The sequence below is a fragment of the Tenrec ecaudatus genome, chromosome 1 (assembly GCF_050624435.1).
Source record: "Tenrec ecaudatus isolate mTenEca1 chromosome 1, mTenEca1.hap1, whole genome shotgun sequence".
NCBI lineage: Eukaryota > Metazoa > Chordata > Mammalia > Afrosoricida > Tenrecidae > Tenrec > Tenrec ecaudatus.
The window spans coordinates 35,840,357-35,865,222 of NC_134530.1; the positions used below are offsets into that span (position 1 = coordinate 35,840,357).

The following is a 24,866-nucleotide window of genomic DNA, read 5'->3' on the forward strand; positions in this document are numbered from 1 at the left end:
CGGGGAACCCAGCCAAGCAGGGCTCTGGTGGCCATGGGGCAGGTGGAAAATGCCCGGGCCCAGGGCCTGCAGACTCGAGAGGAGCAGGGGCCCGGCTGCAGCGGACTTGCTCCCACAAAGGGAAAGTGGAAGTACGCCAGACTTCCTGATGGGAAGGGGCCCAGGCCCACCCATCCGGCCAGTGCTCCTTCCACAGCCTGGGGACCGGGCACTGAGAGGCAATAAAAATGCCCGCCTGCATCCTAGTGGTCTCTCCTGATTTGCTCTTGACAGGGCACCCCTCAATGGGGGAGAGGTGTGATGCCGCAGGGACTCTTGAGCACCAGGGTGACGGCTCCTTTATCCCCAGAGACACGTGAGCCACCAAGGAAACGACAAGGGTTTGCAACAGCAGCACTGTACACAAGTAGAAAAAGCTCTCGATGGGAGCAAGCTGGAGGACGTTGCTTATCAGGTGTCAGCCTCAGGCCTGTGCAGTGCCTGGCCCCTTGGCCAACCAAGGAGGAAGGCAGGCAGTGTTTGCACCTTTAGTTAGCAGTGGGCAGGGCCCAGGTGCCAGTTGTCCTAGAGTCCTGGCTCTTCCGCAGACAGGAGCCCAAGCCCATAGCCACCCGTCCTGCACGGGCCTGGAGTGCCGGTCCGTCTGGAGTGCTGGCCTGGCTCTGAGGGCCAAAGAGAACGGTGGGCCCCACATGGAGTGCCAGGTCCCACGCCGGGCCGATTCAGTGCAGCCAGAGGCTGGGAGCATAGCGGCCAGTCTAGCTGCCACCATCGTGTTGGGTGGAGGCCAGGGCTTCAGGAGACTCAGGGCCGAGAGGAAGGCAGCAGGACTCTGAATGGCAGGGGACAGGGCCATCTGGCAAGGTCTCATTCTGCAGGGGGCCTGTCAGCAGCTCAAATGTGTCCTCCACCACCTGCCACAGGCAGTTGTCCAGCGGGAACTCATTGTCCACCAGGTTGACCAGGAAGTAGTGGTCATGGATGTGCTGGATGACCATGCGGGATGCGGACCCCTCGTCGTACAGCTTGCCCCACTGCTCAATCCACAGGGCGAAGGCCTCGTCCTGCAGCCGGGCAAGGCCTATCAGGATCCCGCCCACTGGGTGCTCGAGGGCTCCCACCTCTCACAACGGGCATCTCTAGGACTAGAACAGGGCCACCCCCCACCCCCCAAATAAACCAGGTCAGCAGCACACTGGTGAACCAGCCAAGGCTGAGTGAGTCAGCGGTCCTGGGCCTGGAGGTGGGGGGAGGGGGCAGCTGCTCCCAGCTCCGTACCTTCCAGAACATGAAGCTGACGGGGTCCACGACTGTGGGCTGGATGATCTCCCGCCCAGGGAAGATGCCCCACGTGACTGCGTTGGGCTGCAGCTCAGGGGCATTGGTGATGTTCTCACCCTGGGGTGAGGGGACAAAGACAGTGCCTGCCTTCTACTGCGCCTGGAGAACCCCAACTTGACTCACCATCCTCTAGCTGTCCAGTCTGCCTTCTGCCCATGCCCTCTCCATGTCCAGCCGCCCATTCTAATGGTCCCTCTCTGGTCCAGCCCGCAGCTGGGCCTCTCCTTCTCCCTGGCCCATGCAGCCCGTAGCTGGCCTCCCTGCTCTTGGCTTCCCGCCTGCTAGCCATGCAGCAGCTCACCGGGTCTTAAGATCAAACCTGGAACCCCGCTGCTCCACTACCAGACAAGTGCTTCCTACCACCTTAGGGTGAGCAGGACAACCAGGACCCAAGGAACTGGCCAGCTTCCTTCTCCCACAGCGGCCACGGCACACCCTCCATCTTTGCCAACACCTCACCACCCAGAAAGATGGGCTGCACAGGGCCCCTTTGAGAAGCCGGCCCCCTGGCTGGCTGCTCTTCCTCAGGAATCCCAGGGCCCTAACTGAACTTGAAAGTGCCTGCCTGCCTCTACAGCCCTCAAGGACTGGGCTTGGCTTTTTGTCCGTCTGTCTAGAGTCACGGCTGGACAAAGACACAGATGTGGGCGTCCTCAGCCAGCACTGAGCTGGGGACAGCCTACCTTCACGTCGACGATGTGGTAGTTGACTCGGAGCTCGTACCGCTTCAGCACCTGCAGCAGCGCGGCCACGGTGGCTTGGGATGTGAAGAACTCTAAATAAGCCTAGGGGCAGGCGGGGACAGACACTCACTGGTCACAGCAACCTCAGGGCAAGCCCAGCGCCATCCGTGTGCTGCCGGGCATGCTGTGCGCCCCACACCAGATACACTAGCGTGGGTGCTAGTGCGGACCACGAGAGGTCGGACCAGGAACCAGGAATGGCCGGTGTAGCAAAGGGCAAGGGAGGAGACCCTCCACTTGGACACGTCTGAGGAATGGCTGCCGCCTCTCCTCCAATCAGGGCGGCTCCTTGGGGAGCCCAGAGGTTATGCAGGAAGGAGGCCCGGTTTGAAAAGCTGGGGACGTGAGGTCGGCTCACTGCAGCCTCCCCTTTGCTGGCAGTAACAGTGACCTTGACGGTCACGTTAGCACCAGCTATGGGGGCCGGGCTGGAGCAGGCTCATGGAAGCAGGCAGGATGCTCCCTGACAGGGGAGGTAGCTAAGTGCAGAGAAGGTGAGCCCCTTGGCCACACTGATGGGGAGTGGCTGGGCTCGGACTCCGACCCAGAGCTGTCCGACTAGAGCCCACAGTGGGATGGCTCCTTGGCCGTCACGCTTGGGGACTGCCCTGTGCTCCTGCCCCAGGGCTCTGCCATGGCTCAGGCCCTGGACATGATGGGGTGCATTCCCGCTTTGAGGTGCAGAGAAGGCTAGCGGCCTGTCCAACATCACCCAGCTAGGAAATGGCAGAGCCCACGTCTGTCTGACTTGGAGCGTGGGTTTTGTCCATCTGACCCCCTGCTGCTCAGAGCAAAGCCTCCCAGGACAGAGGGACTACCCCCCAGTCCAATCCCCGGTGCCAGCGAGCACCCCTGCTGCACCTTCTGGAAGACATAGCCCCCGCTGGGGCCCCAGCCCACGATGGGGTCAGAGGACGGCTTCCCGTTGACGTTGGGCTGGGAGTTGATGGTGAGGATGCCCTGCCGGTTTACCCGCAGCAGCTCCTCCTTCATCAGGCTGGTCTCGGCTGCCAAGGGCTCGTCGTTCCAGGGCAGACAAGTCACCTGGAAAGGGGGCGAGCCGGCTGGGACCCCCCAGTCCCTTCTTCAAAGGGGCCCCCGAGTCGCTGGATGGCTGGGAGGCAGCTCCACTGGTATGAGACACTCCAGCAGCTCCTGGCAGGTCTTGTCCAGGTGGTGGCTTTCTGCCTCGCCCTCTCCCGGTGCCACCCTCATGACGTGGCAGGACCTGGGTTTGCTCACCCGCTTACCTTGCAGCCATTCCGGTTGGGCTCCCCGGAGAGGTAGTGGGCAAAGACTTCAAAGACACTCTCTTCGCTGCTTAGCTCCGCCCCCCACATCCTAAGCAGCTCTTCCCTCGGGGACTTGCTTTTCAGGTAGAAGAGGTAGTAGTCTCTCAGCTCCCCAAAGGCAGGCGAGGAGGAATTGCCCCTGGAGGAGAGGGGGGCCGGTGGTGAAGGCAGCCCTGACCTTGGGCACCTGAGAGTTCCCACCTGCCTACCAAGGGGACCCGACCTGTCGCCCTGGGGCTCACCAACGGCCGTTGGGGAACTCATCCCACTCCTGAGTGCGGTAGATGTAGCTCTTTGGTCTGGAGGCCCAGAAGATGGGACGCACGTCTTCCTCCCGGCGCTTGGGATGGGCGCTGACTGCCCAGGGCAGGGCACGCCTGGGTGAGAGGGTGGCCCAGAAAGTCAGGGTGGTGCCAGGGCTAAATGCTCAGCTAAGTGAGAGGTTACCGGTTTAAACCCACCAGCCACTGCAGAAGAAAGATGTGGCAGTGTGTTGCTGAGAAGACTCACAGCCTGGGGACGCTACAGGGCCCTTCCACTTTGTCCTAGAGGAGCCGGGTCGGAACCGGCTCAACGGTGAGGAATTAGAGGGTGCCGGAAAGCGGAGAGTCCCCCTGGATGTGTAAAGCCTGGCCTGGGCGTGGAGCTCTCCCCAGGATCGGAGACCCTTCTCTGACTGTCCCACCCAGACGGTTTTCCTGTGGCTCCCCTGACAGAATGCAGGGCCTCTGTCCGCACCTGGGGTCCTCAGTCCACATGCCCAGGCGCTTCAGCACCTTGATGGTGGCCACCTCGCGGTTGAGGGTATAGAAGTGGAGGCCTGGCGCCAAGCCGCTGGCCAGGAGCTCCTGGCACAGGCTCACAGCCAGCTCGATGCCGTAGTTGCGGATGGCGTCGTCGTTGTCCTTGATGGGTTCGATCACGTCCCTGATCTTCTGCGGCACCTCCAGCTTAGACAGCTTCACCAGCTGCCGGAGCGAGTGGTAGCCCTGTCCAGCATGGGGGTGGGGGGGACAGGGCTCAGTCTACCTCCTAGCACCCTCCCACCTGCCTCTGCATCCACTGGCCAACTGCAGTGTGGCACAGAGGGGCCCAGCAGTGGGCTGTATCCTGAATCCAAGAGTTTACCCTGCTTGCCCTACTTGGCAGTGCACAGCCGCTGCCCCTCTGCCGATGGTCTGAGTCACTGTGTTTGCCTGTAACAGGACAAGTGGTCATCTGGCCCAGGCTACCCACTCATCACCAGTCGCCTGCAAAACCTACTAAGTCAAGCACACCCGCCAGACCCACCAAGTTGGCCACCTAGGGGCCGGCCCTGGAGACTTACAGCGTGAACCAGGGTCTCGAGTGATGGGATGAAGGGCCAGGCTCCAGAGACCCTCACCATCAGGCTGCTGTCAGAAGCCACAGGGGAGCCCCCTCCCTTTCAACACACTGTGGGGAATGGAGGGCGCTTGACAAAGCTGGTGGGCACTGGCACGCGGCTGCAGGACCCTGGCAGCGCCGCATGGGGGTGTCTGCCAGCCCTCCGGGACCCTCACCTGGATAGGAAAGATCCCGGGGAGGATAGGGCAGGTGATGCCCATCTCCGTGCAAGCCTTCACAAAGCGGAGGAAAGTGTCCGCTTCAAAGAACAGCTGCGTGATGATGAAGTCGGCTCCTGCGGACACCTTCTCCTTTAGGAAGGTCAGGTCGGCATCCACGCTCCCTGCTTCCGGGTGCCCTTTGGGGTAGCCTGCCAACAGGGAGGGCAGGGCATAAGAGGGGCTGGCCCCCACCTGCTCAAGGACGCCAACGAAGAGACCAGAGCACCGAAGCAGGGAGCTTCCTGCCTCCCGGGAGCGGGCCCTCGCTTCCAGAAGGGTGCGCTCCCAGGCGGCGGTGGGGGTGGGGGACGGCTCTCCATCCTGCCTCAACTTCTCTGCACTTTGTGATCACGCCCAACAGGAAACGCTTTCCTCTGCATGTTCCGGCAGCACGTGGAGTCTCGTGGCTGCTGAGGGGCCCAGGGTTAAATCCCTGCTTCGAATGAAAACCACTCACAGGTCCAAGGGCGTGGAGTCTGAAACCTCACCGCCTAAGGAAGAGCTGGAGGGGGTGGACATTGCCCCTGGAGGAAAGAGGCAGCAAGCATGCCAACAGCTACAGGTTGTTGTGGAAAGATTTGCCAGATTCCTTAAAGAAATTCCGGGTAGCTCCTGATGGCGGGACCAGGGTTAGTTCTGGAGAGCTGCCTAACAGAACAGACAGCCCACAAAGCAATGTGCTCCTCAGGTCTGTGAATCCCAGGGCAGCCAGGAGGGGTCACCTTGCAGAATGCTGCAGGGGGTGCCCACCTAAGGATCTCCAAGTGCTAGGGACTCTAGGACCCTTCCCTAAAGGGCGGAACTGACTGGTGGCCCTGCTGGGGCGGGGCGGGCCAACTGCAGCCTTAGTAAAACCAGGGTAACCCCTGGCTGAGACCTGGGCTGAATGGTTGGCAGCCAGAGCAGGGCTGCCTGGCTATGATAAGGGAGTTGCGTTCTTCAGAACTCCCCAGTCATCAGAAATGGACATGAAAAACAATTGTTTCCACGCACGAGTGGGCAGGGAGCAAGCACCAGCCTTCCATACTGTCAGGAACAAAGCTCCTTTCTTTCTTCTTTTGTTTTCAGTAGGAATTTTGGAAACAAAGTGGCGTTTAAGAGCTGCAATTGTAACGCAGTACCTTACATGTCACTTGATTAGTCTCTTGCTTCTGCTAGGAGGGGTGGGAGGCGGGGGTGGGGGTGGGGGTCTCCTCTGAACCCACAGCTGAGCTCACGTCTTCTCCCCAAGAATGGCGCAGTGTAGACACCCACCCCCCAGTTAACTGCCTGCATTATGCCTGATAGGCACTGCAGACACATGAGTGGGGCATACCTGTCCTCAGGGCTTCCCAAACACAGCCTCCTGAGCAAACTGAGGGGCCGGGACAAGGGCACTGCTGTGGGGACAGGGATAGAGCCTGAACAGGACAGATGAGCCATTTCTGGGAAGTCACACGGCAAACATCTTAGTGAGCAATGCCATAACCAACCTGTTTCTTTTCACATAAAAATGATTTCCTCCCAAGATATTTTGAGAAAACTGTCATTCTAAGAAGGAGCTCTGGAGGCACAGTGGGTTATGCTAACCTCAAGGCCAGCGTCCGTAAGGGATGAGAGAGGAGGCTTTCTACTCCTGTTAAGACTGAAAGCCTTGAGAACTCACAGGAGCAGATCTACTGTCCTAGAAGACCGACTCTCAGTCACTCTAAAGAGAAGCGCCAACATAAACAGGGCATCTTGTCTGCCAGCCTGACATACCCTGCTTCCCTGCGCTTGAGTTGCAGGAGGCCCACGCCCAGTGCGTGGGGCTGGGGGGGCGGGGGGTGTCCACTCCATCACTTTCTAGCATGTGAGCCTGGACGCCTGGAGTGTGGCCTACCAGACTCTCTCCCAGGAATCTGGGCTCCCGGCTGCCGTAGAGAGCCACAACGTGCACTCTCAGGCGGCTGGCGGCTGGCTGCACACACAGGTGTACCCGTCTAGGGTCTGTAGCTGAAGCAGGAAGCATTGGGCCAGTGGGAGGCAGAGATGGGTGGCTCTGTGGCCCCGAGAACACGAGGGCTGGCCTTGGGGTTCTTGGTTCCAGGGTTGACTGAGGCCTGACTGGCTTCTGGGATCACCTGTCCGCCCCTTAGGACCCTCTTCATAAGATCCTTTTTCTCTGAGGATCATTTTCCCTGAGAAGATAGGGCCTGGAAGCTGACTGAGAACGTGGAAGCCAGGGAAAACAAACACTTCAGGGGGTGGGGGTGGGGTGGGGGCAGTGGACAGAGACCACAATTCACCTTAGCATCCCCCTCATGCGACCACGCTCAAGGCCCGGAACGCACGGGAAGCAAGCGTGTCCTGACTCAGCGCCTGTGCTCAGCGCTGGAGGTCCGTCTCGCCCCCGCCAGGAGGTGCCACTCACCTGCCACGCAGATGTCAAAGTAGTCTCCAAACTCGCTGCGAATGTGCTTCACCAGGTCTGCAGCGTAGTTGAAGCCGCCTTCCTCCTCTTCCCACTGGTCGCCCACCGGGTCTGCAGGGCGGTGAAGGCCAAGGTCACTAGGGCTCGCTCGCCCAGCCTTTGGGCTTGCTTCAACTTCAGCTAGACCATTGGGGTCAAGTGTCACCTTGCACGGGGAACATCTGCTGCGAAGGACCCCCTTCCGAGGGTCAGAGTGCAAAGAGGTCATTTTGAGGGTTAAGGCATGTCTGACCCACACCAGGATGCTTCCGGGCGCCTCACATGCGTATGAAGTGAGGAAAGTCGGAGAGGAATGGGATTATGGGGTCGGCTGAGAATAGATGGACAGCCCCATGGCTGACAGAAGGAGGACACAGCAGTCTGGGGTCAAGTAGCTGGAATGCTCCTTAGAAGCGAGGCGGGTGAGACTGTCTCACATAGTTGGACATGGTACCAGCAGGGACCCTTACAACAGAAAGAGGAAGGCCGTCGCTGAGATGGACTGACAGTGGCTGTCTCAACGGGCCCAAGCGACGGTGAACAGGTCGCAGGTGCAGCCAGTGTCTCACGCTGTCCTACCCAGGGTTGCTATGGACGTGTGGGAGCAGACTTGGGGCACCTACCACCATGCCCGGGCATCGTGAGCTCCTTGAAGGCAGAGACCCAGTAGGAGTTCAGTCTTCTCTTCCTTGCAGCACAGCATGGGTTATCAGGCAGCCCCTAGCAAAACCTGAGAGAGCACCCACCCCATGCGGGGGCCTGTGCTCGAGGTGGGACCAGGGGCTGGCAGCTGCACTCCCTTTAGCCTGGAGGCTCTTTCAATTCCCACCTGGGCAGGTCTAGGCACCCCTACCCCACACTCCTGCTCTTTGCCCACTCTCCTGGAGAGCTTGCCCTCTGGGAGAATGTTCAGTGCAGCTCAGTCAAGGGGAAGTGGCCTTCCGTGTGGAACCTGAGACACACTATCCCACCCAGCAGGCTCCCTCTTTCCACATCTGGGCGCCTTGGATGGAGACCAGGCTGCAGCGAATCGATGCAGCCAGAGATCGATGGAGCCGTGTGACCAGGGCAGAGGGTTAGCAGGCACTGACCGCACCTTCAGAGCACTGGCTCTGACTGGGTCAGGGGTGGCTCCATCGGGTGGTCCACGGCAGACTCATGGCCCACTAAGCCCAGGATGGGGCTCTGAGCACAATCAGCATGGGGCCCAGGGAAACTGAAAGGGGCACGGGCTGAGTACCCAAGAACCCAGGAGGTGGCAAGTACTGGCTCCGTACCTCCCCTCAACGCCAAGATGTTCTTCAGCCCAAGCCGCTTGGCCTTGTGCAGATGTCTGGTGATGTCCTCCCGGCTCTGGCGGCAGCAGGTCATGTGCAAGATGGTCTCCAGGCCACAGTAGTTCACCGCGGTGCTGGCGATCATCATGGAGGACGTCTCCTTGTCAGAGCCCGGGTCCCCGGCAGGGTGCCAGGTCACATCGATGAAGAGGGGGCCGCCGGCCCCCATCTGGTCAAACCTGCGGGGAGAGTCTTTCTATAGGGGGGTCTCCGGGAGAAGCAGCACCAGCCACCACAGCCCGGTGGCTGAGAGGCTGAATGTGCAGTGGGGGCTATAGCAGTCTGCAATTGTGTCCAGCCTTTGCGACTTCTGGGTTGTGGCTGTGTGTGTGATCTTGGGCGAATGGCCCCATCCTTCTGAGCCAGCGTTTCATCATCAATAAAACGGACCCACCTCTCGGTAAGGAATCCCTGGGTGGCGCCAACAGTTAAGCGCACAGTGACTAGCTGAAAGGCTGGCAGTTCACGCCCTCCCAGAGGTGCCTTGGAAGAAAGGCCTGGTGATCTGTCCCACAAAGGGTCACAGCCTGGGGCGGCACAGTCACTCTGCACACTGGGGGGTGGGGGTGTGGGGACGGGGTTCTGCAAGTCAGAATGGACCCTGAGACAAACAGCAAATTCACCAAAACACTGAGATGAGCATGACACAGGGCAACCTCAGGGCTCAGCACAGTGCCTGGCACTTCGGGGGCACCGGCACCAGCTGTTGCTGAGAGCAGCATTACAGAAGACAGGCTTCCCACCTGGCACTTCCAACAGACACTGTGGGGACCACGGCCACCACCCTGGTGCGGGCATGGAGATGGATGTCTGTACAGGGTGTCTAGAGACGGCTTGTGCCTTTAAAACACAAAGCCCTGGGGAGACACGAGATGTGAGGTGCAGCAGGCAGCCCAGGGAAACAGTGCAGGCAGCTCGAGCATTTCTCAAATTCAGGGCCTAATCCACATCCCTAAGTCACGGCAAGCATTCCCCAAGTGGCTGCCCTGAAGCTGGCCCCAGCTTCCTCCCTCGTATGCCCTTGGCGAGGATCAGCAGTTTTAACCACTGGCTTTGCAGGAGGGAGTGTCTGAAAAACCCTGACGCTGCTGGGATTGTGTGAGACTCAGAAGTTGCAGCTCAAATGTCCAGTCCTGCCTCCGCTCTTTGCTGCCCCCTCAGGCTGCCTTTTCCTGCCGGGTCAGGGTGCAGTGCTGCAGAGTGCTCCTGCCCACCGCCCTCCACCCCTCCCACCCCAGGGGCCTCTTCACCTTGCCACTGACTCACCTGGAGATAAGATTGGCAGCGGCCTCAGCAGTCCGGGGAGGGAAGAACTCCAGGGAGAACCATTTGTCTCCAGACTCCATCCTCTGCCTCATCTTCTCCCGGAGCCGCTCCGGGTGCAGGCCGGGTGAGGAGCATCGTGAACTGTTCTCACAGCTCTCACCACCACTGCTGCTGCCCGGGTGGGGACCGCTCCCTGGTGACTCGTTCCCCATGGCAAGGCTCCTGCTGCACGGGGTGGGGCGGAGGCAGGGGCATCAGAGGCCGGGCAGCCGGGGCCCCAGACAAACACAGGCTCCCGGGGCAGCCTCCAGCGAGACGCTGCATCTCCACACAGGAAGGTCGTCAGCCTGGGCACCACTGGCTCGGCCCAACCCCGGAGCTCTGCGGGCTCTGGGGTCTCACTCACAGCTTCACCCTCTGAGCCTGGCTCTGTGAACGGCAGGCCCCACCCAGCACAGAAACACGCTCCTCAGCCCACCGGGCCTCGGTGCCAGCTACCTGATGGAGGGTGGGACAGAGAATCTCCTGCTGCCAACCTCCCAGGCCCCAGCTTCTAAGGAGGGGCAGCAGTGCCTGGCCCGGAGGGCCCTGGCTTTTAGATGGTCCATGTCGGCCAGCCTAGGCCCGGAAACGGGAACTGGTGGGGAAGAACCTTTCCCAGCAGCGGGTCTGTCCGACTGGGCGGAGCTGTGACAAAGGAAGAGTTGGGGCCAGGCAAGGAGATGGGGGCGAGGCTTCCAGGCAGGAGGGCGGGCTGAGGTTCCAGCCAAAGGCAACAGGAGGAGGAGGAGGAGGGGGGTGTGTGTGGAAGGATAGGTGGGAGGAGGGGGCGCCTGCCAAGGACTGCAAGGCTGGTGGAGATGAGGCCAATAGAAGTTCAGGGTCACTGGGTCACCAGCCAAAGAAGGAAGAGCTCAGGGGAGCACAGCCTAGAACTCCTCTTACGAGAAGCAAGTTTGTGTGGGGGGCGTGGGAGGGCAGGGGTCTCAGCCTGCAGCCTGCGGATCGAAGCGCCTGACTGGTCTCCATGGGGACCAAGACACCAAGCTGTGGCTAGTGGCTAAGAACTCTCCAGAGTGTTCCCACAGCAGCCAGACCCAGGTCAACCAAAGACATCCATTTAGGTCCCATTAAAAACAAAAAGAACATTCAAAACGCGAGCCTGCCTTCCAAATGGCTCTGCTTCTGCACACATTCAAATGGCCACACAGCCCCAACCATGGGCAGCCCCGACCAACCACGGGCAGCCCTGAGGTGAGTATGGGGCCGGCCGGCAGGCAGACTGGTGAGAAAATAAGACAAATGTACAAACAAAACACCACGCTTTTGCACGGCTACACGCAAGCACAGTAGTGACGATCTGCTGTGTGGTGCTGTGGGGCAGCCAAGGAAGGATCAGGCGGAGTTTCTCTCTGGGAGACACCACTGATGAGGCCTCCCCCTGACCACAGGCTCAGAAACCCACGGGGCGGTCCAGCCCTGTCCCACAGGGTTAAGGCATGACTCAACGCAGCGAGTTTGGTTTTTGGTTTTGGTTTGGAGACGAGGGAGGAGCCCTGGTGGTAGAGTGGTGAAGGCAGCAGTTTGAAACCACCAGCAGGTCCGATGGAGACCGACAAGGCTGTCTCTCAGAAAGAGTTACTGTCTCAGAACCCCACAGGGACAGTTCTGCGCCCTCCTCGAGGGTCACCGTGAGTTGGAATCCACTTCATGGCTGTGGCTGTGGGGAATTTTGCCATCTAATGAAATGTACTGCTCCACGCCTTCAAAACATTCCGTCATACTTGAGTACATCTAGGGTTAGGGACTCCTGAGAGCAGACTAAGGCCAACATTTCCTCCATGTAAGGATGGAGGTGTGGGTGCCAAGGAGGGTGGGGGCAGTGGTACAAGAAGCCAGGCTGGTCTCCCTTCCACATGCCCCGGAGCACCTCATTAAGGGTCTGCTGGAATAAAACCAGGAAAGTGAGGCCGCTGAACAACCGCTTATAAACATCGGCTCTTTCATTTGTTTAATAACGATTTACTGCCTTCCTGGTCCGTGCCAATGATTAATCATCCTCTCAACCATTTTGATCTGGGCTCCCATGCCACACCGGGTGGTAACTGGGCTAAGGCTTTAATCTCCCGGGACTCCGTCCCCATTCCTGGGACCAGGGCCGGTCCCCTTCCGAGGGACACGTTAATAGCCAGCCCTCCACTGAGCATCACAGGGCCACACCTAGGGGCTCCCTCCCCCAAGTAACTCCACCGCCTACTTAGGGCAGGGGCAGGGGGTCCCCAAAGCCCACCATTCAGAACTGGGCTGCGAAGGGTACCTGGGGAAAACTGGACACTGGGCACCGAGGGCAGCAGTGCCGGCGACCCTGCACGTGCTCGGCGGGGAGGCAGCTCAACGCAGCTGCCCCCCGAGGCCCCCTCAGGAGCCCAGATGGCCCAATACCAGCAGGGAAACCGAGTCACGGGGCTGCCTGGCCCGGATCACTCGCAGCCCCAAAGTCCCGGCCGCTCAGCGACCCGGCATCTCAGGAGGGGCCCCCGCCCCCCGGGAGGGGCACCGCCGGAGGCTGCGGTCGCGCCCCCAAACCCCGTAGGCGGAAGCCCTCCACCCGCGTCGGGCGGAGGACGGGCCTTTGTCGGTCTGGGCCCATAAGTGACTCCCGCCCCGAGGCGAGCGTCCCCGCTCCGGGGGCGTCCCCGCCGCCGACCCCGGCGCCGTCGTCACTCACCGTCCGCTCGAAGGCGTCCGGGAACGCAGGCCGGCCGCAGCCGAGTCGCGGTGGCGCGGGCGCGTGCGGAGGGGGCGCGTGCGGCGGGGGCGGGGCGCGCGCGAGGCTGGGAGCAGGTGTCCGGGGGCGGGGCCAGAGGGAGGCGGGGCCAGAGGGAGGCCGGGCCAGGGGAGGCGGGGCCAGAGGGAGGCCGGGCCAGGGGAGGCGGGGCCAGAGGGAGGCCGGGCCAGGGGAGGCGGGGCCAGAGGGAGGCCATCGCCGGCGTCGACGCCGGGAGGCTCCGCCCCCAACATGGCCGCGCCCGGAGGCGGGCTCGTTGGCCGCCGTCCCTCCGCCGTCACGTGACGCGGGCGCTCGCTCCACCCGTCTGCGGCCACTCCCTGTCGCGGGCTCCAAACTCCAGAGGGCCACGTGACCCTCCCGGGCCCGTCACGTGAGGCGCGGCTCCGCGAGGGAGGGGGTGGCGCGGGGGTCCGGCGTGGCTGTAACGGAGGAAGATGGCGGGGTGCAGGGGGTCTCCGTGCTGCTGCTGCCGGTGGTGCTGCTGCTGCGGCGAGCGGGAGACCCGCACCCCTGAGGAGCTGGTACGCCGCGGCCGGGGCCGGGCTGGGCAGGGGGCGGTTGCCGGGGGGACGGCGGGAGGCGTTGCCGGGGGTGGGGCCGGCCGAGCGGGGCCCGCAGGTGGCAGCGGGTGGGGCCTGGCACTGCGGTCCTGGCGCTGCAAGCGCCCATGTGCCCCGCTGCGCATCGCGGAGCCTCCTCGGGGCTGTCCTCCCTGGACTCCGAGCGAGCTATCCCAGGCCAGCGCCACTTAATCTCCTTTATCTCCATCCGAAGGGAGCTTCGAATGACACAAGCGTTTTCAGAATAAGGCTCTGCAGCTGCCTTAGTCTCCCCCCCCCCCCCGGAGCTCGCGCCAGCCCCCGCCCTTGCTGGGTCCCTGTCACTCCAGAGTCCTTTCCGCAAAGGCCCCTGGGAAAACTCGAGTGGCATCCCCAGGGTTGACAGCGCCCTTCTCACTCCAGATGTCAGGTTTGAACTTGACTCCCCCGCACCCCGCTTCCCCTGCATTGGCTAGCTTCCAAGTGCCCCGAGATCAAGAGCGGTGATGGGGAGAATATATTGATAGGAGAGAGCTGAATGGTGGCCAGTTCTTACCCACCTCACTAGTCCACCTCAGCAGCTTTCCTTTTTATTTTAGAGGTCTTCTTCCCGTCCAGGGATAAGGGCTTCTGGTGCGTTCTCTACCTATGCCTTCCTCCTGCCACGTTCAATTATTAAAAGGGCCTTCCCTCTGTGGGTCTGTTTTCCTAGACCATCCTCGGAGAAACACAGGAGGAAGATGATGAGATCCTTCCAAGGAAAGACTACGAGGTGAGCTTCTTAGATGCTTCCTTGAGAACTGGGTGGCCTGGTTGCTTCCGCAGAAAGCATTCGGATTCCAACCAGAGATGCTCTTTGGTAACTTACTATTCCAGAGTAAGCAGTGACCCGTTTCTGGGCAGAAACCCTAAAACTGGGTTGGCGCAGCTTGGTGCTTTTGTCCGTCTATGGTGCCCTAGCCTAGGTTTGCCACTAAACGGTTTGGGTTCTGTGACTGCAGGGACCCAGAGTCTGTTCGTTTTAGGTGTGGGGCCACAAAGCCTTTCCTCTCTTCTGAGAGAACTTGGTTCTCAGGTGATTGCTTTCAGCCCTAGCAACTTGTCTCACGATGTTGTTGCTTGGCCTTCCCAGTGTCCGGTACCAGACTTCCTGAATGTTCTCACCAAGGCCGATGCCTGAGAGTCAGTCGAGCTTCACCTCGCCTGACTTCTTCTCATTCGTAACCGCGTCTCATGGTGGTTTGTTCTGTTCCCTTTCTCATTCTTGAAAAGAGACAAGCAAACCAGGCTTACGTACAGAGAGCCCTTCTGAATGACTTACAAGAAGATGGAGCTGGCGAAAGACGTATCATCCCATTCCTTAAAAGCTCAGTACTACTAAAACAAACCAAAAATAAAAAGAGATGACTGCGATTAAATTTTTGCCAGTTGTCTTTCTAGACCCTTCCCTGTGCTTACATATATACTTTCTTTGTTGTTTGTAAGTAAAAAACAAACAAAACTTGTTTACTAACTATATTAGTTTGGCCCACTTTTGCCTTCCTAGTCGATATTTTTGTGTCACTAAGTGCATTTACCATCTTTTTAAATGGGTGCATCGTTTTACTGTGCCATGATTTACTATACCCCTCTTCAGCCGCTTCCGGCTTCTCTGTAGATATATAGTGGTGAGCATCCATGCTTGCTGTGTCTTCAGTGCTTCCTTAGGGTTAATTCCAAGAAGTTAAATTTGTCTTCTGGGTAATGCTTTTTTAAAAATATGTCATGTATACTGTAAAAATCCTGCTCACTGGCCAGTCACCTACCCAGACAAATTTTTCTTTTTAACTTTTCATCTTCCTTTTGCTGTGGAATGTAGGATAACCACTAGGATTGGTAATGGGCTCGAACATACCAGTGGTCATGAAGGTATCACGGGACTGGGCATTTCTGAAGACTATTCTATTGCACGTTATGTTGCCTTGAGTGGGAGCTGCCTTAAGGACAACTGACGACATCATCGTAGCGTGGCATGGGCCTTTTTAAAAAATTTGAAACTGTAATTATGGAGAATTTCAAACAGGCAAGAGTAGAGAATTTATTGAAGCCCTCTAGATGCATCCCTCATCTTCAACTGCTCTGCAGCCCTGCTGATCTTGTTTCCTCCCAGCCCACCCACTTTCTTCTTTCCCTCGTCCCTACATCTCAGCACTTCTTCCAGAAATAGTTAAGTGTAGGTTAAAAAATGAATAATTTCTTGATATCACCCAATATCTAGGCTTCAAATTTCCTGTTGTTTTATTTATTGTGTCTTGTTTTCAGTTTGTTTGTTAGACTCAGAGTCCAAAGGGACTCTTTACAGTGTGCAGTTGTTAGATAATGCTTTTTAAATATCTTGTAATCTGTAGGCTCCCTCTTTCATCGCCAAAATTTATTTGATGACATATTAAAACCCCAAAAGACCAAACCCCTTGCTGTCGAGTGAAATTCTGACGCACAGCGAACCCCATGTGGCAGAGTAGAACTGAACCCCGGCATTTCTTCGCAGAAACAGACTCTCAGAGCTTTTTCCTGAGGAGCAGCCGGTGGGTTCTAACTGCAGACCTTCTGATTAGCAGCTGAGTGCTGGACCTCCGAGCCACCGGCTCCTGATGTCACCAAGCCCCAGACATCGAGTTGATTGTGACGCATAACGACCCTCTGGGACACAGTGGAACTGCTCCCTAAGGCTTCCCAGATGTAAACCTTTATGGGGCCAGCCCGCCTCCTCTTCCTTCCCTAGAACCGCTGGCCTGCCGGTTAGCAGACTGGTGCTCAGCCCACTGTGCCACCAGCACTCCTTGGTGGCATTTTAGAACTCTGGAATTTTCTGTCGTCTAGATTTGGCCCATCTCAGCAAACCCATGCTAAGAGTCTCCCTCATATGGATGCTAGGTCTCTGAAGTTGTCTTGTCCTTGTCCCATGTAAGACGCAGAAAACGTTCTCTTAAAAGAAAATCGTTTGTGCCAATTGTACCACAGGAATACAGTTGAATATGTTATCTGACGGTACTGCTCCCCACCCCCAATAAACACTTTTCAGAATGCCTTCTATTGGGAGTCTTTAATAATTGACACCTCCCCTGAGCCAGTGGTGTGAGTTCTGGCTCTTGGGAGGTGGTTTGAGTGATAGCTACTTGCTCTCTGTGGGATGGTGAGACACCACACAGAGCCACAGAGCCCAACAAAAAGGGATAGCAGGGGGAACCGAAGGAAAGACGGCCTCCCTCTCCGGGCTGTCGAAGCAGCTCAGCTCCAGGGCAGTAGGAGGTGCTCATGTGTGAGCCTCAGGGTGCCTCTCCCAGGCTGTTTGGGCTGCAGGTGTCTCCCCCCCACACACACATGTGTCCCAACAGTGAGTACTACCTTTCAACTCCGTACAACAGCCTTTGTGTAGGACACTGTGTGAACATTTTAATTTAAGAATAAAGAAACGTTATTAGTTGGCCAGATAGATACAGCAGAAATAAAGGGAAGTGAGTTAGTGAGGCATGACCAAAGAGAAGTAACAATACCTGATTGTACTTGCACACCGTATATCCCAGTGATATCTGTTCGTAGGGTCACACACACTTCTTTTTAAATCGCTTTATTAGGGGCTCATACAACTCTTATCACAATCCATTAATTGTGTAAAGCACATGAACACTCATTGCCCTCATCATTCTCAGAACATCCGCTCTCCATGCACTTTGTTTTTTAAAAAGAAATCTTGATGTTCTGGTGTTGCAGTTATTTCTAATCCTCCTCCCTCCCCCTCGTACTATACAATTCACCCTAGGAGGCCCAGAGGCGGGTGGCTAAGGCCTTGGCTGCTAGCCAGAAGGTTGCAGTTCACCGCCATCCTGTACCTTTGCCTGTGTGCTGGGGAAAGCCCTGGCGAGCCGCCTGAGCACTTGACGAAGGCCTACAGGGCAGCTCTCCCTGTCATCCGGACTCACTGTGGATCCATGACACCGACCAGAACAACAAGACCCAACCCCAGCCAAACTCACTGCCATCGAGTCCCTTAAAACACAACCCGCTGTCGTCGACCCGATTCCAACTCACGGCCACCGGTCAGATGGAGCTGAACGACCTCACAGTGTTGCCTAGGCTGCACACGTGTGTGGAAACAGACGGCCACATCTTCGTAGGTTCAAACACTTGAACCCCTGCACGGCCAGGCAGGTGTTTTCCTCAAGAAAACAGCTGGCAACGCCTCACTTCAAACTATACAATGTAATGGGTTTAAATGTATACCCAAGGTTTGGGAACCATTTTAAAACAAACATTTTCATCACTACAAGAACCCCCGGACCTATTAGCAGTCACTTCCAATTTCCCCCAAGCCACAGGCGCCCACGCGTCTCCTTTCTGTCTCAGGTACTAGGGTAAGACAAAGCCCATCAAGCCGTAACCAGTTGGTCAGCCATTTCTAAACATCACTGGGTGCGAAGGACATTCCTGTTTTCCAGCATCGTACACGTCCTCCGGCTGTAAAATAGGGTTCCACTCTTGATTTGGGAACTTCTTTACCTTCATTCCATTTTCTCACACATTTTTAAAGAAAACTTAAGCGCCAGGCGAACGTTTACAGCGCAGATCATAGGTTTACATTCGACAGTTTGTTCACAGTCAGGTTCCACTTCTCCTTTGCAGTCCTTAGCCCACTTCCTCCCTTTGCTTATTTCCTCCAGTCTTGCTCATTTCCAACCCTTGGAACTTTGTCCTTGGATACAGGCTACTCTTTTCTTGATGGTAGGTTGATTATTCTAGCTACTGGGCTGGGCGGGCAGACTTCCTTTCTAGAGCTGAAGAATAAAGGCCATCTGTCTGTCTCATCAGTGGTGCTGCTCTGATGATTTTCAGCGTTCCACTTTGCCTCACACTCCTGGTGCGACCCTGGTTGCGTGTGGCGTAGTTCTTCTGGCCTCAGAGTTCCCACTAGCTTTTCGAAGCCGCCTCTTTGCGGTCTCGTCCTCATAGATGAGTGTAGTTTCCCGACAGAAGCATTTCTGATTCACTGTGGTGTTTTCCGTTTGTCTTATAATCAGAAAGAAGGATACCGTCGTTTTTTTACAGGACTCTGTGTTCCCTGTGAAGTTTTCAAATAATTCGCAGGTGTGCACACTTCCTGAAACGCAACCTCAGTGATGACCACGCTCAACAGTCGCCCCAGGTGTGTGTGTGCCTTGTGTGTAAGGTGCATAGACAAGTCCACGGAGCTAGTTTGGCTCCAGCACAGTGGATTCACATTATACGCTTCATTGGATGGTTGCTTTTTTACTTGGTGATTTTCCCACCTATGTGCATAGATCTGTCACATTGATTCTCTGGCTGCATCGTACTCTACTTGGGGATGACTGAAAATTGATGTAATCGGTATCCCCTGGATATGCCAGGACAGCTATTTGGCCGCCTGACTGGAAGAGATCCATATTGTGCTCATTCCAAAGAAAGGTGACCCAACAGGATGGGTCAGATTGTATTGCACAGGATTGAAGTCTTGCTTAAGGCCATCCAACAGCAGTTGCAGGCAGCACATCCACAGGGAACTGCCAGAAGTTCAGGCCAGGTTAGAGGAGGACAGGGAACAAGGGATGTCATTGACAATGTCAGACGGATCTTGGCTTAAAGCAGAGGAGCCCAGAAAGATGTTTACTTGTGTTTCACTGACTATGCAAAGGCATTGGACTGTGTGGACCACAATAAACTGTGGATGACCTTGAGAAGACTGGGAATTCCAGAACACTTCTTTGTGCTCATTCAGAAGGTGTGAAAAGAACTAGAGGCAGTTGTGTGAACAGAACAAGGGCGGGCATACCGTGTAATTTAAAGTCAGGAAAGGATTGTATCCTCTCACCATATTTGTTTAATGCCACTGATCAATGTCACTGTTGAAGACAAATGTGACATTAGAATTGGAGGAAGGCTTATTAACATCCCATGATATGCAGATGACACAACCTTGCTTCCTGGAAGTGAGGACTGATTGAAGCACTTGCTGAGGAAGGTCAAGGATTGGAGCCTTCAGTGTGAATTGCAACTCAATGGAAGGAAGACTAAAATCCTCAGAACTGGACGAATGGAGAAAGGTTAAGTCGGCAAGGATTTTGTCTTACTTGGATCCACATTTAATGCTCGTGGAAGCAGCAGCCAAGAGATCAAAAGACATGTTGCATTAGGTCAGTCTATTGCACAACACCTTAGAGTGTTGAAGAGCAAGGGTGTGACTTTGACGACCAAGTACACCTGACCCAAGTCATACTGCTTATTCTCCATTGCATCATAATGTGTGTGGAAGTTGGACATTGAATAAGGAAGCCTGTAGCAGAGTAGAGGCTTTGAATTGTGCGGGAGAAGCACATTGAATGTACCGTGGACTGCTCAGAGGACAAACTGACCTATACTGGAAGAAGTAAGGCCAGAGTGCTCCTGGCACACTGTCAGGAGAGACCAGCCCCTGGAGAAGGACATGATGCTAGGGAAAGTGGAGGGGCAGCTAAAAGGAGAAAGGTCCTCAGGGACATGGACTGGCCCAGTGGCTGCCCAGGCATAAGGAAATAGTGCGTGTGGCGCAGGACCGTACAGCGTTGCTTTCTGTTGGGCCCAGCGTCACTGTGGGGCAGAGCTGACTCAGTGGCACCTAACAACAGCCAGCATGCCAGGACCCATTTTAAAAAGTGACTGAGACTTAATCTCGAAAATCACACATGCCCTCCCTGGCCTGGCTTTTGCCTCTTGCCTGGAAGCCCGTCCACCAGGCCTGTGTTCAGCCTGGTCCTCAGCTGAGATGCAGCACCACCCTGTTTGCTTTTCTCCCGCAACAGTTTTATGGGCCTATGTTTACAAACCCTACAACTCAATAGTTCGGTCATATCGAGAAGAGCTGCACACCCAGTCGTCACCACAATCCATTCCAGAGCATTGTCTTCAGTCTGGTACTCATCCTTACTAGCGCCCCGTCTCCTCCATCCTCCCCTGCCCTGCCCCCAAGGAACCATTAATCAGTTACCAAAGCTGCACATTTACCTGTCCTGGATTTCTACACACCAAAACAACATTAAAAAGCCTGCAACAAAGTCAGCTATAAACCTCAATGGAAAAGAAAGCAGAAAAATGAAAAAACCAGAACAACTTTTAAATGAATCAAGAGGGAGAGCAAATGAAAAGGTGTGGATTTTTTCCTAACTGCATCTGCAGTAAATCCACTGTCCAGCACACTCAAGGCTGTCCCCACCCCGTCCACCTCCACGGACATCCTCCAGAGGGCATTTAATCATGCTTGTTTCCCCTTCAAAAGGGAGGTCAGAGGATGAGATGCTGTCTGTCTGATAACAAGGCTCCTCACGGCCCTCCACTGGGGTCAGAAGTGATTCTAGAGGCTTAATCACAAGTCTTCCCTCTTCCGGTTTTTCCCTTAAACAACTTCAAAATGGGCCCAAAGGGAGATCAAATGATACGATAGTGGTTCTTAACTAAGTGTGTGGGAATGGACTGTACGCTGCTCTCCGCCTGGTGCCCAACCAGTCACATCCCTCAGCTGCGGTCAGAGGGAACTCACAGGCCGCTTCATCCAGGTGTGGGCCCTGCAGATGGATTGTGGGCTTCCCCTGTCGGTACACTATTTTCCGTAGCTGTCAGACTACTGCTGCCCCAGAGACCCGGGAATGCAGTGATTTCACTGCAGGTGTTCGGAGCACATGGGGGCTGTTTGCAGGCTGTGCTTCTGGGAAGCATGGCGCTGACGGAGCCAGTGGATGGGTCCCAGGAACTGGGCTGAACCTGTGTTTCTGACTGACAAAAACTGGAAGGTCTTTGACAGATAGCCTCCAAGCAGTTTGCCTGGTGGCCACTAAGCTCTGGTTCACAGGAGTGGCGGACACAGGATCATTAAGATTAATTAAGGTGACTTTGGTTCTAATCAATGAAAGCTTTTGTTTGTGTGCACCAGAGTCCCTTGGATAAGGCTGTGCATAGCCAAAGGTCATTCAGTGTTTGGCAGCAGCTGAAGAGTGTGCTAGTTTAGCAATTTTTTTCCTGAAAGCCTGAAGTGGCGCAGTGGTTACGCCTTGGGCTGCTGAAACCACCAGCTGCTCCGCAGGAGAAAGACGGGGATTTCTACTCCTGCAAAGCGTGACAGTCTTGCAAACTCACATGGGCAGTCCTGCCTTCCCTGCAAGGTCGCTACGAGTCGGCATCGACTCGGTGGCGGTGAGTTTTGGTTTGCAAGTATTGGCACCATACTTCTCAGACTGAAACCCACAGGCGAGTCACGCGGGGATGTTGTTCAAGTGCACGTTCTGGGACAGTAGGGCCAGAGGGTTCTGGGCGCCTGCATATCTCCAACCAGCTCCTTGTGAGTGGTGCCCGTCCCCACCTTAAGTAGCAGGAAAGTGACTCTCTGCCCCTTCCCAGATGATCCTTCCGACCTGGCTGTGTGACCTTCTTCCCTGTCCCTCTTGCAGAGCTTGGATTATGATCGCTGTATCAACGACCCCTACCTGGAAGTGCTGGAGACCATGGACAACAAGGTGAGTCCCCTCGTCCACAAACTGCTCTTCCCATTCGAAAGACTGGCATAAAGAGCCTTCTTACCCTAGGCCTTCATCCTGCCAGCCAGACTCCCACCGGCCAGTGACCCCGGGCCAGCCCCTCAGAGCTGGGTTGTAAAGAGCCCACGATCTGAACTTCCTCTTCACCAGGCTTGGTGGCCCCATGGCGTTTATTCTAAACCTGGTGGGGCAGGACGCGCTCCTTCCCTAATGCCATCTCCTCCCCTGTGAACAGAAAGGTCGAAGGTATGAGGCGGTCAAGTGGATGGTGGTGTTCGCCATTGGCGTCTGCACCGGGCTGGTGAGTAGCTGGGTGTGGCCAGGTGTCTGGCCAGAGGGGTGGGAGTGGGTCAAAGGGTAAGCGCTGGTCTGCAGAGCCCTTTGTCATAATAGAGCCTGTCTTTTCTTTAATGAACCTCTTGTCCTTGCCCTGTGAGTCGGAAGTGAGCCGGGCAGCTGTGGGGCTCATTGAGTGCTCAAAGGTCTGGTCCAGACTTCCCTCCTCTGGGTGAGTCTTTCCTGCCTGGAAGATGATGGAGCACTTAATGGATGCAGAGGTCACTTCATGGGTGGAGGGAAGCAAAGTCACGGAGCAGACTTGAACAGCGTGCCCTTCCCTTTAGCAGAATGTGCCCGTAAACAGGACCCTGTGTGTCTCAGGGCATCCATTGTGCCCTCCTGCACACTGACAACTTGGCCTGGAGGGCCGAGCTGGCAGTGCAGGCAGAGGGATATGCCCGAGTGAGCTGGGTGCATCTGGGTTTAGCCAGGCTGTAGGTGGATCAGAGGTGAGAGCAGAAGAGTGGGAAACATCGCCAGACACTGTAGTAGGAAGGGCTCTGGCCCCTAACGACTGAGCTGAGGAGGCGATGCCGGCGAAAGGGCATCCTTCACGGCACAGTGAGCTGTCCTTCCCAGCAGCGTGGGGCTGTCTGTCATGCAGTGGCTGGCTTTCAGAGTCATTGCCTGATCTAGATGCGACATATCCAGGAGGCCTGGTTGGCTCGGTGGTTAAGAGCTTGCCGGTGGTTCAAACCCACCCGCCGCTTTGAAAATCCAGCCTTCAGCCCTTGAAGGGCAGTTCTGCCCAGAATCCACTCAGCACCGGGTTTAGTTTGGGTGTTCTGTGCTCATCCCACGGACTCTCGTGGAAGACATTGTTAGAATTCTCTTTTTGAAACAGCCTTCGAGAAACTGTTCGTACAACTCAGTATCTTTGGTCCCAGGAGAGCCCTCCTTGGCCTCACATCTCTTTCTGCCTCCTTTTGTCTGTTTTACCTGCTTCCCTCTCTCCTTAGCTGCGCTCTTCCATTGTTCTTTGGAGGGTGGTGGGGCCAGCCTGAGTGATGAGCAGAAAGTTCCCTCGTGAGTTGCTGGCTGGTCACCCGGCATGCTTGGCCAGCCACTGTCAGTGTAGTGGGGACATCACACCCCTTGGGGAGCAGTGCCTATCCCCCCCGGGGAGAGCCTGCCTGAGGGAGCTCTCGTCCTTCACAGGTGGGTCTCCTGGTGGACTTTCTTGTGCGTCTCTTCACCCAGCTCAAGTTCGGAGTGGTGCAGACATGTATCCTTTTCCTGGTTCCCGGGCTCTTGAACTCCATTGGTGCCCAAGTTTCTTCACTGCCTGGAAATGGTCCGCACGTGAACACGGCCAATGTCTATAGGGCTGTCCTATTAGCCGGTCAGCTATGGCTTCTAACAATCACCAGAGGACAGGAAAAGATGACCTTGCTACTCAGTGAGCAACTGATAGTCCTGGTTTGCAAGACCCAGACACCATAAAGATAGCTCTTCTCGCCAGGCAATCGATAAATTCACTCTAGTTGCAATTAAAGAACAAACAAATTGATACCAAGGGCTCAAGTAGAAAGAAAATGTTTTGAGACTGATGATGGCAACAAATGTACAGATGTGCTTGACACAATGGAGGTATGTATGGATTGTGATAAGAGCTGTAAGAGCCCCTGATAAAAATGACTAAAAAACCTAAGCCAATTAATCATAGAACATGAAACTTCTCTTTCCAAATGTGTATGGAAGGGTTAGCAGGCCAAAGGAGACAAACCATTTTAAATGCCAGCACAGGGCCTTGCCTGCTGTTTATCAAGATCACAGACTTGAGCATCCACTGCCCGAAACAGGGATGCCATGGGGCGGATGGAGAAGCAGACCCTGGCCCATGCAGTAGGCATTTGGTGAGTTACTGAGTGTTAGAACTTAGTGAGAAAGGAACAGATTACTCAATGAAAGATGCCGGGATACTGGTTTATTCTTACGGAAAAGTGACAAAAGTAGATTTCTACTGTGCACTGTAAACAACGATAACTTCCAGATGGGTTGAGATATAAAAGGACAAATGAGTTCTAAGCAGACTAGACAGGACAAAGGAGCCTGTGTTTGAACCCCCAGCCTGGCAGTCGACTTCCGGGAGATTGCCACCTTCAGAACCGAAATGGGCAGTTCTGCTCGGCCCTCAGGGTCACTGAGTTAGAATCAACTTGTTGGAGTTTTTAATAGGATAGCAAGAGCATGGGGTAACTTCTTACACAGAGCTCCACCAAGCAGAAGCTATAAAGAAGAGACTTAATTATTAAAGTCAATATTCTGATAATTTTTTTAAAAGCTTAATAACAGGAACAATCACCTACCCCAAACCAAACAAAAAAGAGGCCTGTAACCTGGACGTATCGCTTCCTGTCACAGGAGAGACCAGTCATTCGTAGCCAGCGTACAGAAAGAACTCTGATAACGTCATGAGGGCAGAAACACCAGACAGCCTCGTAGAGAAATGAGCGAAGGAGGTGAACAGACGGTCCTCAAAAGAGGAAAACTGGATGGCCAGTAACCCCCTAGGAAAGGGCTCACCGCCCCTCTGACCCAGGAAGTGAAGCGCAGGAAGGCGTACGCCCCTGTGACCCACAAGGTCCTTTTCTGCATCAGCACCCTCGGCTCAAGCACAAAGGCGTCCGTGGTCTGGGCACACTG

General features: G+C 56.0%; 2 protein-coding genes across 5 annotated transcripts in view; one reads left to right on the forward strand and one right to left on the reverse strand.

Annotated features, from left to right (window-relative positions):
• Window positions 1-321: 321 nt before the first annotated feature.
• Window positions 322-12,829, reverse strand: MTHFR (methylenetetrahydrofolate reductase). 3 transcript variants are annotated; one of them, XM_075550878.1, is made up of 12 exons: window positions 12,725-12,829; window positions 9,997-10,221; window positions 8,671-8,909; window positions 7,355-7,465; window positions 4,918-5,111; window positions 4,115-4,365; window positions 3,619-3,753; window positions 3,335-3,515; window positions 2,946-3,128; window positions 2,025-2,126; window positions 1,279-1,398; window positions 322-1,064 (listed from the first exon to the last, which is right to left on the reverse strand). In XM_075550878.1, the coding sequence occupies exons 2-12, from the start codon at window positions 10,206-10,208 to the stop codon at window positions 759-761; spliced, it is 2,034 nt and encodes a 677-aa protein (XP_075406993.1). In that variant the 5' UTR covers window positions 10,209-10,221; window positions 12,725-12,829; the 3' UTR covers window positions 322-758. The 3 variants fall into 3 exon arrangements, with proteins under 3 accessions (XP_075406993.1, XP_075406991.1, XP_075406988.1); XM_075550876.1 differs by lacking the exon at window positions 12,725-12,829 and adding an exon at window positions 10,495-10,676 and having other exon boundaries at window positions 9,997-10,218; XM_075550873.1 differs by lacking the exon at window positions 12,725-12,829 and adding an exon at window positions 10,495-10,676.
• A 309-nt stretch (window positions 12,830-13,138) lies between these two features.
• CLCN6 (chloride voltage-gated channel 6) overlaps window positions 13,139-24,866 on the forward strand; it is a 28,930-nt gene continuing 17,202 nt past the window's right edge. Inside the window, exons 1-5 of one of the 2 annotated variants that reach the window (XR_012784543.1) lie at window positions 13,139-13,308; window positions 14,039-14,098; window positions 21,795-21,860; window positions 22,117-22,182; window positions 23,379-23,445. Coding sequence is in view for 1 of the 2 variants with exons in the window: in XM_075550882.1 (XP_075406997.1) it covers window positions 13,222-13,308; window positions 14,039-14,098; window positions 21,795-21,860; window positions 22,117-22,182; window positions 23,379-23,445 (346 nt within the window). In the remaining variant the exon portion in view is untranslated. The remainder of the gene's footprint in view (window positions 13,309-14,038; window positions 14,099-21,794; window positions 21,861-22,116; window positions 22,183-23,378; window positions 23,446-24,866) is intronic. The other variant, XM_075550882.1, reaches the window with a different exon arrangement.

Excerpts from the sequence above, each read along its gene's own strand:
- MTHFR (XM_075550873.1), bottom strand. The coding sequence starts at position 10,604 with ATGGACCATCTAAAAGCCAGGGCCCTCCGGGCCAGGCACTGCTGCCCC. Across the intron at positions 5,112-7,354 it reads CTTTGACATCTGCGTGGCAG|GCTACCCCAAAGGGCACCCG; the intron begins GTGAGTGGCACC and ends CCCTGTTGGCAG. Across the intron at positions 1,399-2,024 it reads ACCACATCGTCGACGTGAAG|GGTGAGAACATCACCAATGC; the intron begins GTAGGCTGTCCC and ends CCCTCACCCCAG.